Here is a 12,889-nt window from a genome sequence, read left to right on the forward strand (position 1 = left end):
AGATGGAAGGTTTGTAGATGGGTTGGTGGTTACATTTCTCCTTTGGTAGCATGCAGAGTACCTTCCAGTACCAAGAACACTAGCCTGTAGGGGTGAAGGCTCTGTGTAGGCACCACCTCTCTTTCTCAAGGTTCAGTGCATTGTGTAAGTGTTGTCTTCAGCGATAGGGCCTTGTTGTCAGTTTCTGGAGAGCAACCTACAGCCTTGGCAATAGCCTGGGTTGTTTGGGGGTTCCCATGGGACCCCTTTGGCCAAGAACTCAATTAGACAAAACCCATTCTTGGTACTGGAAACTTCATTTGGTGACAAGAGATATCCAGCTGGGACTATATCCCCCACACTTGGCAGCCCTGAGCATGGTTGGGCAAGTGTCTCTGGTAGGATGAAGGGTCCTTAGGGTATATGCCCAAGAGTGGTATAGCTAGATCTTGAAACAGATTGATTCTTATCTTTGTAATGAACCGCCACACTGACTTCCAAAGTGACTAACCATACAAGTTTGCGCTACCACCAGCAATGGAGGAGTGTTCCCCTTGCTCCACGTTCTCACCAGCATGAGCTGTCACTTGTGTTATTGATCTTAGCCATTCTGACAGGTGTAAGATGAAATCTCCAAGTAGTTTTGATTTACATTTCCCTAATGACTAAGGATGTTGAACATTACATTGAGTTTCTTCTTTAGAGAATCTCTGTTTAAATATATACCTCATTTTAAATGTTTTTTTCCTGATGTCCAGTTTTTTGGGTTCTTTATATATTTTGGATATTAGCCCTCTATAGATGTGTACTTGGTAAAAATCTTTCCCCATTCTGTAGCCTGTTGCTTTGTCTGAATGATGGTGTCCTTTGCCATACAGAAGCCTTTCAGTTTTATGAGGTCCCGTTTATTAATTGTTGATCTTAGTGCCTCTGCTATCAGTGTTCTGTTCAGGAAGTTGTCTTCTGTGCCAATGTGTTCAAGGCTATTACCCACTTTTCCCTATTAGGTTCAGTGTATCTGGTTTTCTATTGAGGCCACTGATCCATTTGGAGTTGTTTCATGAAGGATGATGAGTGTGGATCTATTTGCATTCTTCTACGTGCAGCTGTCTATTTTGACGAGCACTCCTTGTTGAAGACACTGTCTTTTTTCCAGTGTATATTTCTGGTTTCTTTATAAAAATTTTTGGGTGTCCATTGGTGTGTGGATTTATGTCTGGGTTTTCAATTCAATTCTATTGATCCATGTGTCTGTTTTTGTGTCAATTCCATGCAGTTTTTATTAGTAAGCCCTGTAGCACAATTTGAGTCAGAGTTGGTGATACCTCCAATAGTTCCTTTATTTTTAAATTTATTTTACATACCAACTACAGTTTCCCCTCCCTTCTCTCTTCCTGTTCCCTCCCCCCACTTCCCTTCTATACCCCCCCATCCACTCCTCTTCTGTCTCCATTTAGAAAGGGCAGGCCTCCCATGGGAGTCAACAAAGCATGACACATCAAGTTGAGGCAAGACCAAGCTCCTCCCTATGAATCAAGGTTGGCCAAAGCAAACCAGCTTGGAGATTGGGTTCCCCAAAGCGAGCTCAAGCACCAGGGCAGGTCCTGATCCCACTGCTAGGAGTTCCACAAACAGACCAAGCTACACAACTGTCACACACATGCAGAGAGTCTAGGTCGGTCCCATGCAGGCTCCCTAGCTGTCATCCAGAGTAGATGAGCTCCCACCAGCTCAGGTCAGCTGTCTCCAGCAGTTCCTTTATTATTCAGGATTGTTTTAACTATCCTGGGTTTTTGTGTTTTCCACATGAACCTGAGAATTGTCCTTTTGTGATATGTGAAGAATTGTGTTGGAATTTTGATGGGGATTGCACTGAATCTGGAGACTGCTTTTGGTAGCGTGGCCATTTTTTTCTATATTAATCCTACTGATCCATGAGCATGGTAGATAGTTCTATGTTCTGGTATCGTCTTCAATTTCCTTAATTCAGTGTTTAAAGTTTTTTATCATACAAGTCTTTCACTTGCTTGCTTAGAGTTATCCCTAGATATTTTATATTTTTAAGGCTATTGTGAAAGGTGTTGTTTCCTTGATTTCTTTCTCAGATCAATTGTTATTTGTGTATAGGAAGGTTACTAATTTTTGAGTGTTAATTTTGTATTCTGCTACTTTGCTGAAAATGTTTATCAGCTGTAGGAGTTTCCTGGTGGAATTTTTAGGATCACTTATATATACTATCAGACCATCTGCAACTAAAGATACTTTGACTTCTTTCTTTCCAATTTGTATCCCCTTGATCTCACTGAGTTGTCTTATTGCTCTAAGATTTCAAATACTATCTTGAATAGATGTGAAGAGAGTGGACAGCCTTATCTTGTTCCTGAATTTAGTGAAATTGCTTTGAGTTTCTCTGTGGGCAAAAGTTTCTGTCCCACAAGCCACTCCAAAACAGCTGACACAGAGGCTTAATATGAATTATAAATGCTCAGCCAATAGCTCAGGCTTGTTACTAGCTAACTCTTACATTTTAAATTAACCCACATTTCTTATCTATATTTTTCCATGTGGCTTGGTACCTTTTCTCTGTATGACATGCCCATCTTGCTTCTCTTTGCATCTGCTGGCGACTCCTCCGACCCCACCTTTCTTCTTCTTCCCATCATTCTCAGTTTGGCTCTCCCACCTAACTTTTATCCTGTTCAACTGCTGGCCAGTCAACTTTTTTTATTAAACCAATCACAGCAAAATATATTCACAATGTAAAGGAATATTCCACATTTCTCTCTATTTGAGTTGATGTTGGCTATGGGCTTGCTGAAATTGCCTTTATTGTGTAAAGGTATGTCCCTGTATCCCTATTCTCTCCAGGACTTTTATCATGGAAGCTTAGGGAGTTTGTCAATGGCCCTTTATGCATCTAATAAGATCATCATGTAATTTTTGTCTTTCAATTTGTTTTTCTGGTGGATTATACTTATTGTTATCATGTGTCAAACAATCCCTACATTTCTGGGATGAAGCCTCCTTGATCATGGTGGGTGATCTTTTTGACGTGTTCTTGGATTCAGTTTATAAGTATTTATTGAAAATTTTTGCATGTATGTTCATATGGGAAACTGGTCTATAATTACCTTTCTTTGTTGAGTCTTTATGTTGTTGAGGTATCAAGCAACTATGGCCTTGTAAAAAGAACTAGACAATATTCCTTCTGTTTCTATTTTGTGGAATAATTTGAGGAATATTGGGGTTAACTCTTCTTTGAAGTCTGGTAAAATTCTTCACTGAAACTGTCTATCCCTGGGCTTTTTTTGGGTGGTAGACTTTTAAATACTGCTTTTTATTCCATTGGGTGTTACAGTTCTGTTTAAATTGCTTATCTGATCTTGATTTAATTTTGGCAGGTGGTACATATTGAGAAAATTATCCATTTCTTTTGGATTTTCCAATTTTGTGGAGTACAGGTTTTTAAAGTATCTCATCATGATTCTCTGGATTTCCTCCGTGTTTGTTATTATGTCACCCTTTACATGTCTAATTTTGTTAATTTGGATCTTTTCTTTCCTCCCTTTAGTTAATTTGAATAAGAGTTTGTCAATCTTTTTTGTTGTTGTTGTTGTTGTTGTTTGTTTTTTTCGAGACAGGGTTTCCCTGTGTAGCTTTGAGCCTTTCCTGGAACTTGCTTGGTAGCCCAGGCTGGCCTCGAACTCACAGAGATTCTCGTGGCTCTGCCTCCCGAGTGCTGGGATTAAAGGCGTGCGCCACCACCGCCTGGCAAGGTTTGTCAATCTTATTGACTTTTAATCAAAGGACCAACTCCTTGTTTCATTGATTATATTGTTTTTCTTGCTATTTTATTGATTTTTGGCTCTGAGATTGGTGATATCTTGATTTTACTCCTTTTGGGTGTGATTTCTTTTTTTTATTTTAGAGATTTCAGGTATGCTATAAAGTTACTAATATGAGGTGTCTCCAAGTTTTTGATGTAGGCACTTATGGGGCTATGAACTTGTCTCTTAGAATTGCCTTCATTGTTTCCCATAAGTTTGGGTATGTTGTGTTTTCATTTTCATCCAATTTTAGAAAGTCTTTAATTTCTGTCCTGACCCATTTTTTATTCAGTAGTGAGTTGTCTGTTTCCATGAGTCTGTAAACTTTCTGTTGTTTGTTGTTGTTGACATCCAGTTCTAACCTGTGGTGGTCTGATAGAATGCAAGGTGTTATTTTGATTTTCTTGTATCTGTTGAGATGTGATTGTGCCTGAGTATGTGGTCAGTTTTAGAGAAAGTTCCCTGAGCTGCTGAGAAGAAGGTATGTTCTTTGGTGTTTGGGTGAAATATTGTGTAAATCTCTCCTAGGTCCATTTGCTTTATGATGTCAATTAGTGTCTGCATTTCTCCATTGTGTTTTTGTCTGGATGACCTGTCTGTTGGCCAGAGTGGTGTATTAAAGTTACCCGCTATCACTGTGCAAGGGTTGATATGTAATTTCAGATGTAGTGGTGTTTATGAACTTGGATACCCTTGAATTTGGTGCTTGATGTTAATAATTTAACATCCTCTTGGTGAATTTTTTCCTTTAATGAGTATATAGTATGCTTCTCTATCTCTTCTGATTGAGTTTTATTTTTTTTAATTTTTATTTATTTTTATTTTTTGAGACAGGGTTTCTTTGTATAGCCCTGGCTGTCCTGGAACTCGGGTGTTTATTCTCCTTAATTTCATCAAACTGTTTGTTTGTGTCTTCTTTAAACTCCTTGAATTCTTTGGTGTAGTTATGATTGTTCTTTTAAATTCTGTGTCCTGGGTTTCATCTAGGTAACTCTCACTAGTGAACCTTTCTACAGTGGATGAAGGAAAGAGGATACTGGCTTGACCTTTCACATTATTTGTATTTTTGTGATGACATGTGGCATATGGACTTCCTTTGTTAGTTCTAAGTCTGATACGGACAGAGCAGGTTGGACAGACAAGAGGATGTGCCTGTGGATTGGGCCTAGAGGTTGCAAATGGCTCAAGTGGAAGGTCAGGTGGACAGAGGGGACTGGGCTGGTGTTCAGTATGGCTTCCTGGTCCATGCCTGGCGTGTAGGTGTAGATATGGCTGGAAAGGTTGGATATGGGCACCGGATGTTGAACCTAGGCTAGATCTGGTGGGTTCAGGAGAAGTTGTGATGGGGAGGTCAGGAAAACTCACTGGAATGGATCCTGGAAAAGGAAGTGGGGTGTCTGGCTGGCTGTAGAGGTTGGATGCAATATAGAAGGGACTTGTAGTTGGTGGCAGATAGGCCAGGTACTGGTGGAAGCTCAGAGGTTGGTTTTGGTGTAGGCAGGGCTGGCCAGAATAGGCCAGGGTAACAGATGTGGTACCCATGCTAAATCTGTCAGGCTGCGGTGGGTGGAGGCATAGATGGCTTTTTTATACATTTTGAATTAAAATATAATCACATTACCTTCTCCTTCCATTTCTTCTTCCAGTACCTCCCAAGTCCTCTTCCTCCAACCCCTTCCATATCGCCATTCTCTCGTATTGATAGTCTTTTAAAAATTGTTATTGCCATATGTATATGTGTATATACATGTATATATATATATATGTATGCTTGTATATGTCTGTTTAATGGCTGCATAAACAAGACAGAAGCATCACAGCTTCAAAACAGAATGCTAACACAGAGGGGGAAAGTCTCATGGGGTCCCACTCCTAGACTAAGAACTACAGGCAACTACTGACTGAGAGAGGGCCTCACTCCCAGGGACGAGGATGATGATGATGATGATGATGATGATGATGACAATAATCCTAGTTGATTGTTCAATACATAGTGATCAACCTTAAAACCATAGCCAGACAGGCACCAATACTTTTTAAGTACAAAAATATTTATTAAGTTGTTTAATAACCTAAGTGCACAGCTTTTAAAAAAGATAAAGATTTCTATAATGAGCATATATTTAGAAACTTTAAAGTATTTTTTAGACTTTTAAGTAGTTTTCTTTGCCCAAAACCTTGAAGTTTATAACTTTTGTATTCAGTAAGTCAGATGTTTACTGATCTTGTTATTGCCAAGCAGATATCTCAAAGATGAGGAAAAAGGAATTCAAGATGGGCATATTTCAGGCAAAATGCCAGAAACACTCAACAAAGTAAAAATTAGTAATTTGAGAACTTGATTTCTCAATTAACTAATTCCTGTTTTTATATTGTCAAAAGATTATCAATACATACTCTAGATATCTGTGAAACTCTCAGAATGCTTCCCTTTCATTAGTGTAATCCTCACATTCTGGGGTTTAGGCAGCAGAGCATGTCTCTGGGACCTTTTCTTGAGGTGGCTCATGGGTTGTGGCAAACAGTAATGCAGGATTTCACTGCCACATGCTCAACTTCACACTTTGCTGAGTCCCTAGCTTCACCTTTCTCCCACCATTGCCAGGAGATGGAAGTTTCTCCAGTCTCTTGTGTTTTGTGAAGTAGACACAGTTCCCTTTGAAGCTATTTCTCCACATCCGAGGAAAGGGGAGTTCCAGGCCAGGAGCAGAGGCTGATAACAGACATGTTAGGAACCAGGATGAGACTTTGAAATTCATTATGTCTTCTCTGAATATCCTTTAGTAGTTGTTTGAAGCCTTGCATATTCTTCAGATGGGACACTTTGTTTACGTAACACCATCTTTTCTGTTTCTAATTCTTTCTTTGCCTCCAAGGCTTCCACTTTCTCCTGTGGTCTCTTCAGTTTGTTTCGTGAGCCCTTGCAGATGGCTGCAGTTTATCTTAGCTCGATTATCCATCCTTTCTTCTCCCTCCGTGATTCACCCACGAAGTTTATGCCTTTTTTTTCCCCAACCACTGTATCTGTTTTTCCTCCACTGTCACAAAAGAGCAAACCCGACTTCTCAACTTCTGGTTGCACTTTTCCAGCGCGGCTTCTTAAATGTCGGCATTCTTGTTTTGCTCTCTTCGCGTCCTTCGGCATTTAGCTTGAACCCAGCGGGTCATCCTCTGTGCCAGTGAGGTCATGTGACTCTGCAAATGGCGGCTTATGAGGTCATGTGACTCTGCAAATGGCGGCTTGGCCATTTCAGGGTTTTCATCTCTTTCTTTGCTTTCTCACTACTCGTCACTTGTTGTTGAAGTTTTGTGTTCTGTTTTTGTTTTTAATATTTTATTTTATTTTTATGTGCGTTGATGTTTTTGCCATGGGTGTCGGGTCCCCTGGAACTGGAGTTATAGACAGTTGTGAGCGGCCATGTGGATGCTGGGAATTGAGCCCGGGTTGTCTGGAAGAGCAGTCGGTGCTCTTAACCCCTGAGCCATCTCTCCAGCTCCTGTTGTGGAAGTTTTAACTTTTCATCGTGTAATACCACAAGATTTTGGGCCTTCCTTGGCAGCTTGTACTTCATACGTTAACACACAATCTCTTTCCACTAAGAGAACTTTGTGGGGTCCAACAGCTGCAATCCCAAAAGCATAGGCAGAAATGAGCAAATGTCAATACTTTTTGAGTATCAAAACAACACATGCCTGTGGCAGCCCTTGGTAAACTATAAAATTCCCTGGAAAAGAAGAGGAAAAAAAATCCCAGGGAAATGAAAAATTGAGGCAGGTAGGAAGAACTGAAATCTAACGCACAGAGCCCTCAGGCTAAGGTGGATTTCCTCGACTGGATGCACTTAGCTATGATATTCTCAGCAGGAATCCTGGTTTTTGGTGTCCCAAGGATAGAATTCATGAGAGGGAGAGCTTGTATTAGTTTTTTTGTTTGTTTGTTTTGTTTTGTTTTGTTTTGTTTTTAGTTCAGCACAAAAGTTTTCTTTATCTATGTTGGATACAAGTAGCATATCATAAATATAAGACTTACATTAGTCAATACTTAAGCAGCTACATGCACACACACACACACACACACACACACACCACCCCACACGTCACTTGTGTGTTTTTGCAGGTGTGTGTGTGTGTGTGTGTGTAGACAGGAGTCTTATTATGTAGCTCAAGATGGCCTCAGAAATTCTCCTGCATCTCCATCTCAAGTGCTGGGATTACAGGTGTGAGTCACCACACCTGGCTCCAGGAAGATTTTATAGATGTCATTTATAGCACGTCTTGTGATTGTGAGTTACTTATTGTGACTAGTGCTGGGAAGAGTGTCACAGTGTGGCTGTCATAAAGCTGTGAAAACCACATACTGGAAAATAAAGCAACCATGGTGTTTGTGCTATTTTCTACTGGGGTTTGAACTTAGGACCTTGTATACACTAAGCATGGAACGCACCACCAAGCTACAGCCCAAGCCAAAGGGTATTTTTAAGGTAGTAGACACCTTCTAACTTTTTTCATGTTCTTAGCTAATTTGTCAAATCAAAAGTGTGTGTATTTAATAGCATTCTTCAGTAACCAGTGAATAGGATTCCTTTAATTTAGATGACTTTGTGGAATGAAAAATGCATTATTTTAGGGAGGAGAAGCATTGTGAATATTCATCACAGTCTCAAGTGGCCTGGTGTGCAGAGTGTGGAAGAGGTGGCCATTTTACACTTAGCATGACTAGTGTACAATGGAGCTCTTTTCTTCTATTCAGCTGCTGCCGAGACATGGCTGTGGAGCGCTTCCGCTGCCTTTCCCACTTCCAGACACTGAGACACAGCTCTCTGCTTTAAAGATGAAGAAACGGAGAAGAAGAGAGATAAAATGTTTTGCCCTCATTCCTTAGGGCTGTAGTGGCAGTGCCCAAAGTCAGGCCCTCAGTCTATGAGTCCACGTGCGCGCGCGCGCATGTGTGCATGTGTGAGTGCATGCGTGCGTGCGTGCGTGCGTGTGTGTGTGTGTGTGTGTGTGTGTGTATGTGTGTGTAACTCACCATCCCCCTTCTTATCGCCTCATTCTGTCTGTCCTTCCTCACCAGGACTGGTGATGACATAGGTCTCTTTGGGTGAGAGCATCTTGCAGGGGAGGTCTGAGATGACTGGAGCTACAGCTAAGATGTAGGGCCCCAAAGAGGCTGGGAGGACAGGACAATTCCCTCTTGGGGCTCAAGTTCTAGCACACAGCCACGGAATTGGTATTAGGTGAAACAGTAGAGGCAGGAGACTAGAGATCCCATCGGGAGGGTATCTTGGTCCAGTGTGGGTTGCTACTGTAACAAAATACCCATGATTTTTATAAAGAACAGAAATTTCTTACAGTTTTGGGAAGCAGTACATCTGAGGGCACACAGCAGCTGGTGAGGGCTCTCTTGCTGCGTCACCACGGGGTGAAAAGGAGCTTGCAGCCTGGGCTGTCTTTCCTTCTTCTTAGGAAGCCAATAATCTCATTACGGGGGTCCTGCCCCCCCCTCCGTATCACTCAATTCTAATTACCCCCTCCCCAAAGGCCTCACCTACAAATAGCATCAGTATGTGGATTTGGGCATGGTGTTTTCAACTTATGGACTTTCAGGGGCACTCTGAAACCATAGCAGAGTGCAGTACATGGTAGGGGACCTGAACACGGCAGGGCTCTGAGCAACTGCAATGGAGCAAGGAAGGGAGCAATGAGAATGGTGTGTGTGTGTGTGTGTGTGTGTGTGTGTGTGTGTGTAAGAGAGCCGAGTCCAATCCTGTTGGCACCTTCCCAAGGAGTGTGGCTTGATTCCTTTTTTAGATTTCTAAAATGTGTTCTATTTTGTGCAATAAAAAAAAAAAAAAAAAAAAGACCAACTCTTATACTTTGTGGAGGAGGAGTCTAAATTCGGTACCTGCAAATCTAAAGATTACCAGGTAATGGTCTCCTTCCTGGAAGCACAGTATTTTGATGCCCTCTGCTGGTTTATATTAGCAACTGCATGCCATCCAGCCAGGTCGCTTTACCAGAGGCAGAGAAGCGAGGCAGAGAAGAAAGCCTGGAAGAACCTGGAAGAACCGTATAAAGAACATAGTGAATTCAGCAGTGACAGGGGGACAAGTCTCCTGAAAATTACACCAGCCAGTATAGACAGAAGCACTAGTAATGTGCAAGAGGCACTTAGTGTTCTGGATGAACTCCTTTGGGGCCAGGCAGGTAAAATTAAAATCTTGAAGAAGCAGCGAGTGGGGGCTGGGTTTCCCACGCACAGATCTGAAACACTCAGACTTGCTTTTGAGGGTAGAGATTATAAACCTGTGCACACTGATGTGTAAAAGCCTGGAGTAATGGCTAAGAGCAGCAGCTGATGGGTGGGATGCTGATAGACATACATATATGTATATATCACATATATATGTATATATCATATATATATATATATTTAAATGTTTGGGAAGCATCTTGTCCCATGGTCCTCAGCTATGTATTCACAGCCTATGGTACATATTAAAGGTGAAGGGATGTGTGGCACAGAAGCCACTTTCAATTTGTGTAGTCTAGCATTTAATAGATTGTTTTTTTTAACCACAGAGTCCTTTTCCTTGTGAAATACTAACTACTATCATGAGCAGAGCTTGCTTTACGGCCCCTGGGACCAGATGACCTCTCTCACTTCTGCCTATGTGTCGCTTCTCTCCTCTCAGGCAGACATCTTCTCAGGAGCCATATTCATCAATCTGGCCTTGGGCCTGGATATATACCTGGCCATCTTCATCCTACTAGCAATCACCGCCCTTTATACAATCACAGGTGAGTCCGTTCAGGCGCTCGGCAGCTCAAGCCTGGCTCAGGGTTAGGCACTTGCGAAGGATAAAGGAGGTAGGGTTAGAACGGCTATTTTCTTGGTCTCCGCGGCAAGCCATGTGGATGTTCTGCGAAAGCTCCCGCGCTGGTTGGAAGAGTCAGGACAACCTTTCACAGGCGCTCGGGAGAGCTTGGCCCTGAAGGCTGTGGCTAAGCAGGAATGGGCGTGGCTCGGCTCAGAAGCAAGGCGAGCCCGCGGGTACCAGGGGAAGGTGGTTACTAGGAAGTACCGGGGAGAGAAGGGACATGAGGCATGATGGTACAAACAGGTACAGAGTCCTCGGGAACCATAGATCTAACGTGACTAGATTGGGAACCATTTTGAAGTGGGAGAAAGGTATACGAAGAGGTTTTGGAGTAAGATTTGAGGATGGCAGCCGGGCGGTGGTGGCGCACGCCTTTAATCCCAGCACTCGGGAGGCAGAGCCAGGTGGATCTCTGTGAGTTCGAGGCCAGCCTGGGCTACCAAGTGAGTCCCAGGAAAGGCGCAAAGCTACACAGAGAAACCCTGTCTCGAAAAACCAAAAAAAAAAAAAAAAAGATTTGAGGATGGCAGAGACTCGCGTTCTTTGCGGGAGTGAAGGGGAAGATCAACAGTGGAGCTTGCTGCTCCGTGGGAGCCCTGTATACCCGAGGACAAGAAGTTACTTAGAGAGGCTGGGAATGTAATTTACAGTTAGCACGTTTGTCTGTCACACGCATGTGTACACGTGGGCGCGTGCTCACACACACACACACACACACACACACACGCACACACGGGTGGGGGCTGGGTTCCATCTCTCTAGCATTACAGAGTAAAAAGGAGCAAGCATTCCCTTGAGCCATGTCCTAGCTTAAAAAGCTCACAGCAAGTGTTTTCCACTCAGGTAAAGCCTGGCTCAGGGTTAGGCACTTGTGAAGACAAACGCCCCGCCCTTTCCCAGGCCTTGTAGGTATTTCCGTGAGAGGCGAAGGCTAGGAGAATATTGCAGCAGGATTAGGGAGGAAGGAAGGGAAGGCAGGCAGATGGTGGTGGCAGGGGCGGTGGAGAGCTCCTTGGCAGGTGCCTTGGTGGTAAAGAGAGGGTAGTGGGTAGGAAAAGGAAGCAGGTGGGCATCGCCCACTCCATGTGAACTATTGTCTTTTTGCCTGCTTAGGGGGCCTGGCGGCGGTGATTTACACGGACACCTTGCAGACAGCAATTATGCTGGTGGGGTCTCTTATCCTGACTGTGTTTGGTAAGTGGGGTTAAGGCTAGTTGAGGAGGTGGGGGCAGAGGTGTGGAGCAAGTCTGGCTTGATGCTCTGCAGTATCGAGTCTTTGTCTGTCCCACCAGCGAGCCCCCAAATAATGACGCAGGGACTTACTATTAATTATGAAAGCTTGGTCTTACCTTAGGCTTGCCTCCAACTAACTCTTATAACTTAATCTGCTTTTATTAATGTATGTTCTACGTCACGGCTTTTTTTTTTTTTTAACCTATTCTCCATTTTTGTACATCGGACTTGTTCATCTCTGGCATCTCTGGAGTAATTCGTGTACCTAGATTCCTCCTCCTCTTCCTCGATCTCTCCCCAGAAATCCCGCCTATCTCTCCTGCTTAGATACTGGCCATTCAGCACTTTATTAAACCAATCACAGCAATACATCTTCACATAGTGTACAAATATCCCATTACACTCTGCCTAGCTCAGGGCACTGGCCCAGCCCTGACTGGCCATCCTTATGGGAACCCCCTTGCCTCTGTAGGACCCTTGTTGGAGCAGACCCAAGGAATACTCGAATTGCCCCTGTCCTTTCTGGATAGCTTGGTTCAGTGGTCTCCAGGGTAGGCCTGGGGAAATGTGGTGCTGTATTTGCAGGGAACCTGGGTAAAAATGAGGAAGGCTAACCACCCATCAAGTGACACAGATTTACATGCTGTATTTTCAGGCTGAAACTATATCCTGCATACACTGTGATGTTAAAAATCCAGCGTTTAGGCATTGTTGGTGATAGGTGATTTTTCATTTTAATGCTTCAGGTGACAAAATTTAAAAATTGTTCATCCACTGTCAGCATTTCCTATCATTTCTTGAAACTGTCCTGTCTATAAAAGACAGCATTGGAAAGCCTTGCTGTTAGGAGGAGACAGAAGACACATGTTGTTTTTCACGTGTATAGGACCCTCTGGGAGTCATTCAAAGGCTCCTGTCTACACTCTAGGGTTTAGTTTTCTGAGGATTTCATTTGGTTTTCCCCATAGA

At 42.9% G+C, this 12,889-nt stretch overlaps 1 protein-coding gene across 1 annotated transcript in view; it reads left to right on the plus strand.

The window, feature by feature from the left end:
• Positions 1 to 12,889, plus strand: part of Slc5a1 (solute carrier family 5 member 1) — an 87,227-nt gene that overhangs the window by 51,795 nt on the left and 22,543 nt on the right. Inside the window, exons 6-7 of the mRNA XM_059275673.1 lie at positions 10,502 to 10,607; positions 11,801 to 11,881. Coding sequence (XP_059131656.1) covers positions 10,502 to 10,607; positions 11,801 to 11,881 — 187 coding nt within the window. The remainder of the gene's footprint in view (positions 1 to 10,501; positions 10,608 to 11,800; positions 11,882 to 12,889) is intronic.

This window comes from Peromyscus eremicus, chromosome 10, assembly GCF_949786415.1.
Source record: "Peromyscus eremicus chromosome 10, PerEre_H2_v1, whole genome shotgun sequence".
Classification (NCBI taxonomy): domain Eukaryota; kingdom Metazoa; phylum Chordata; class Mammalia; order Rodentia; family Cricetidae; genus Peromyscus; species Peromyscus eremicus.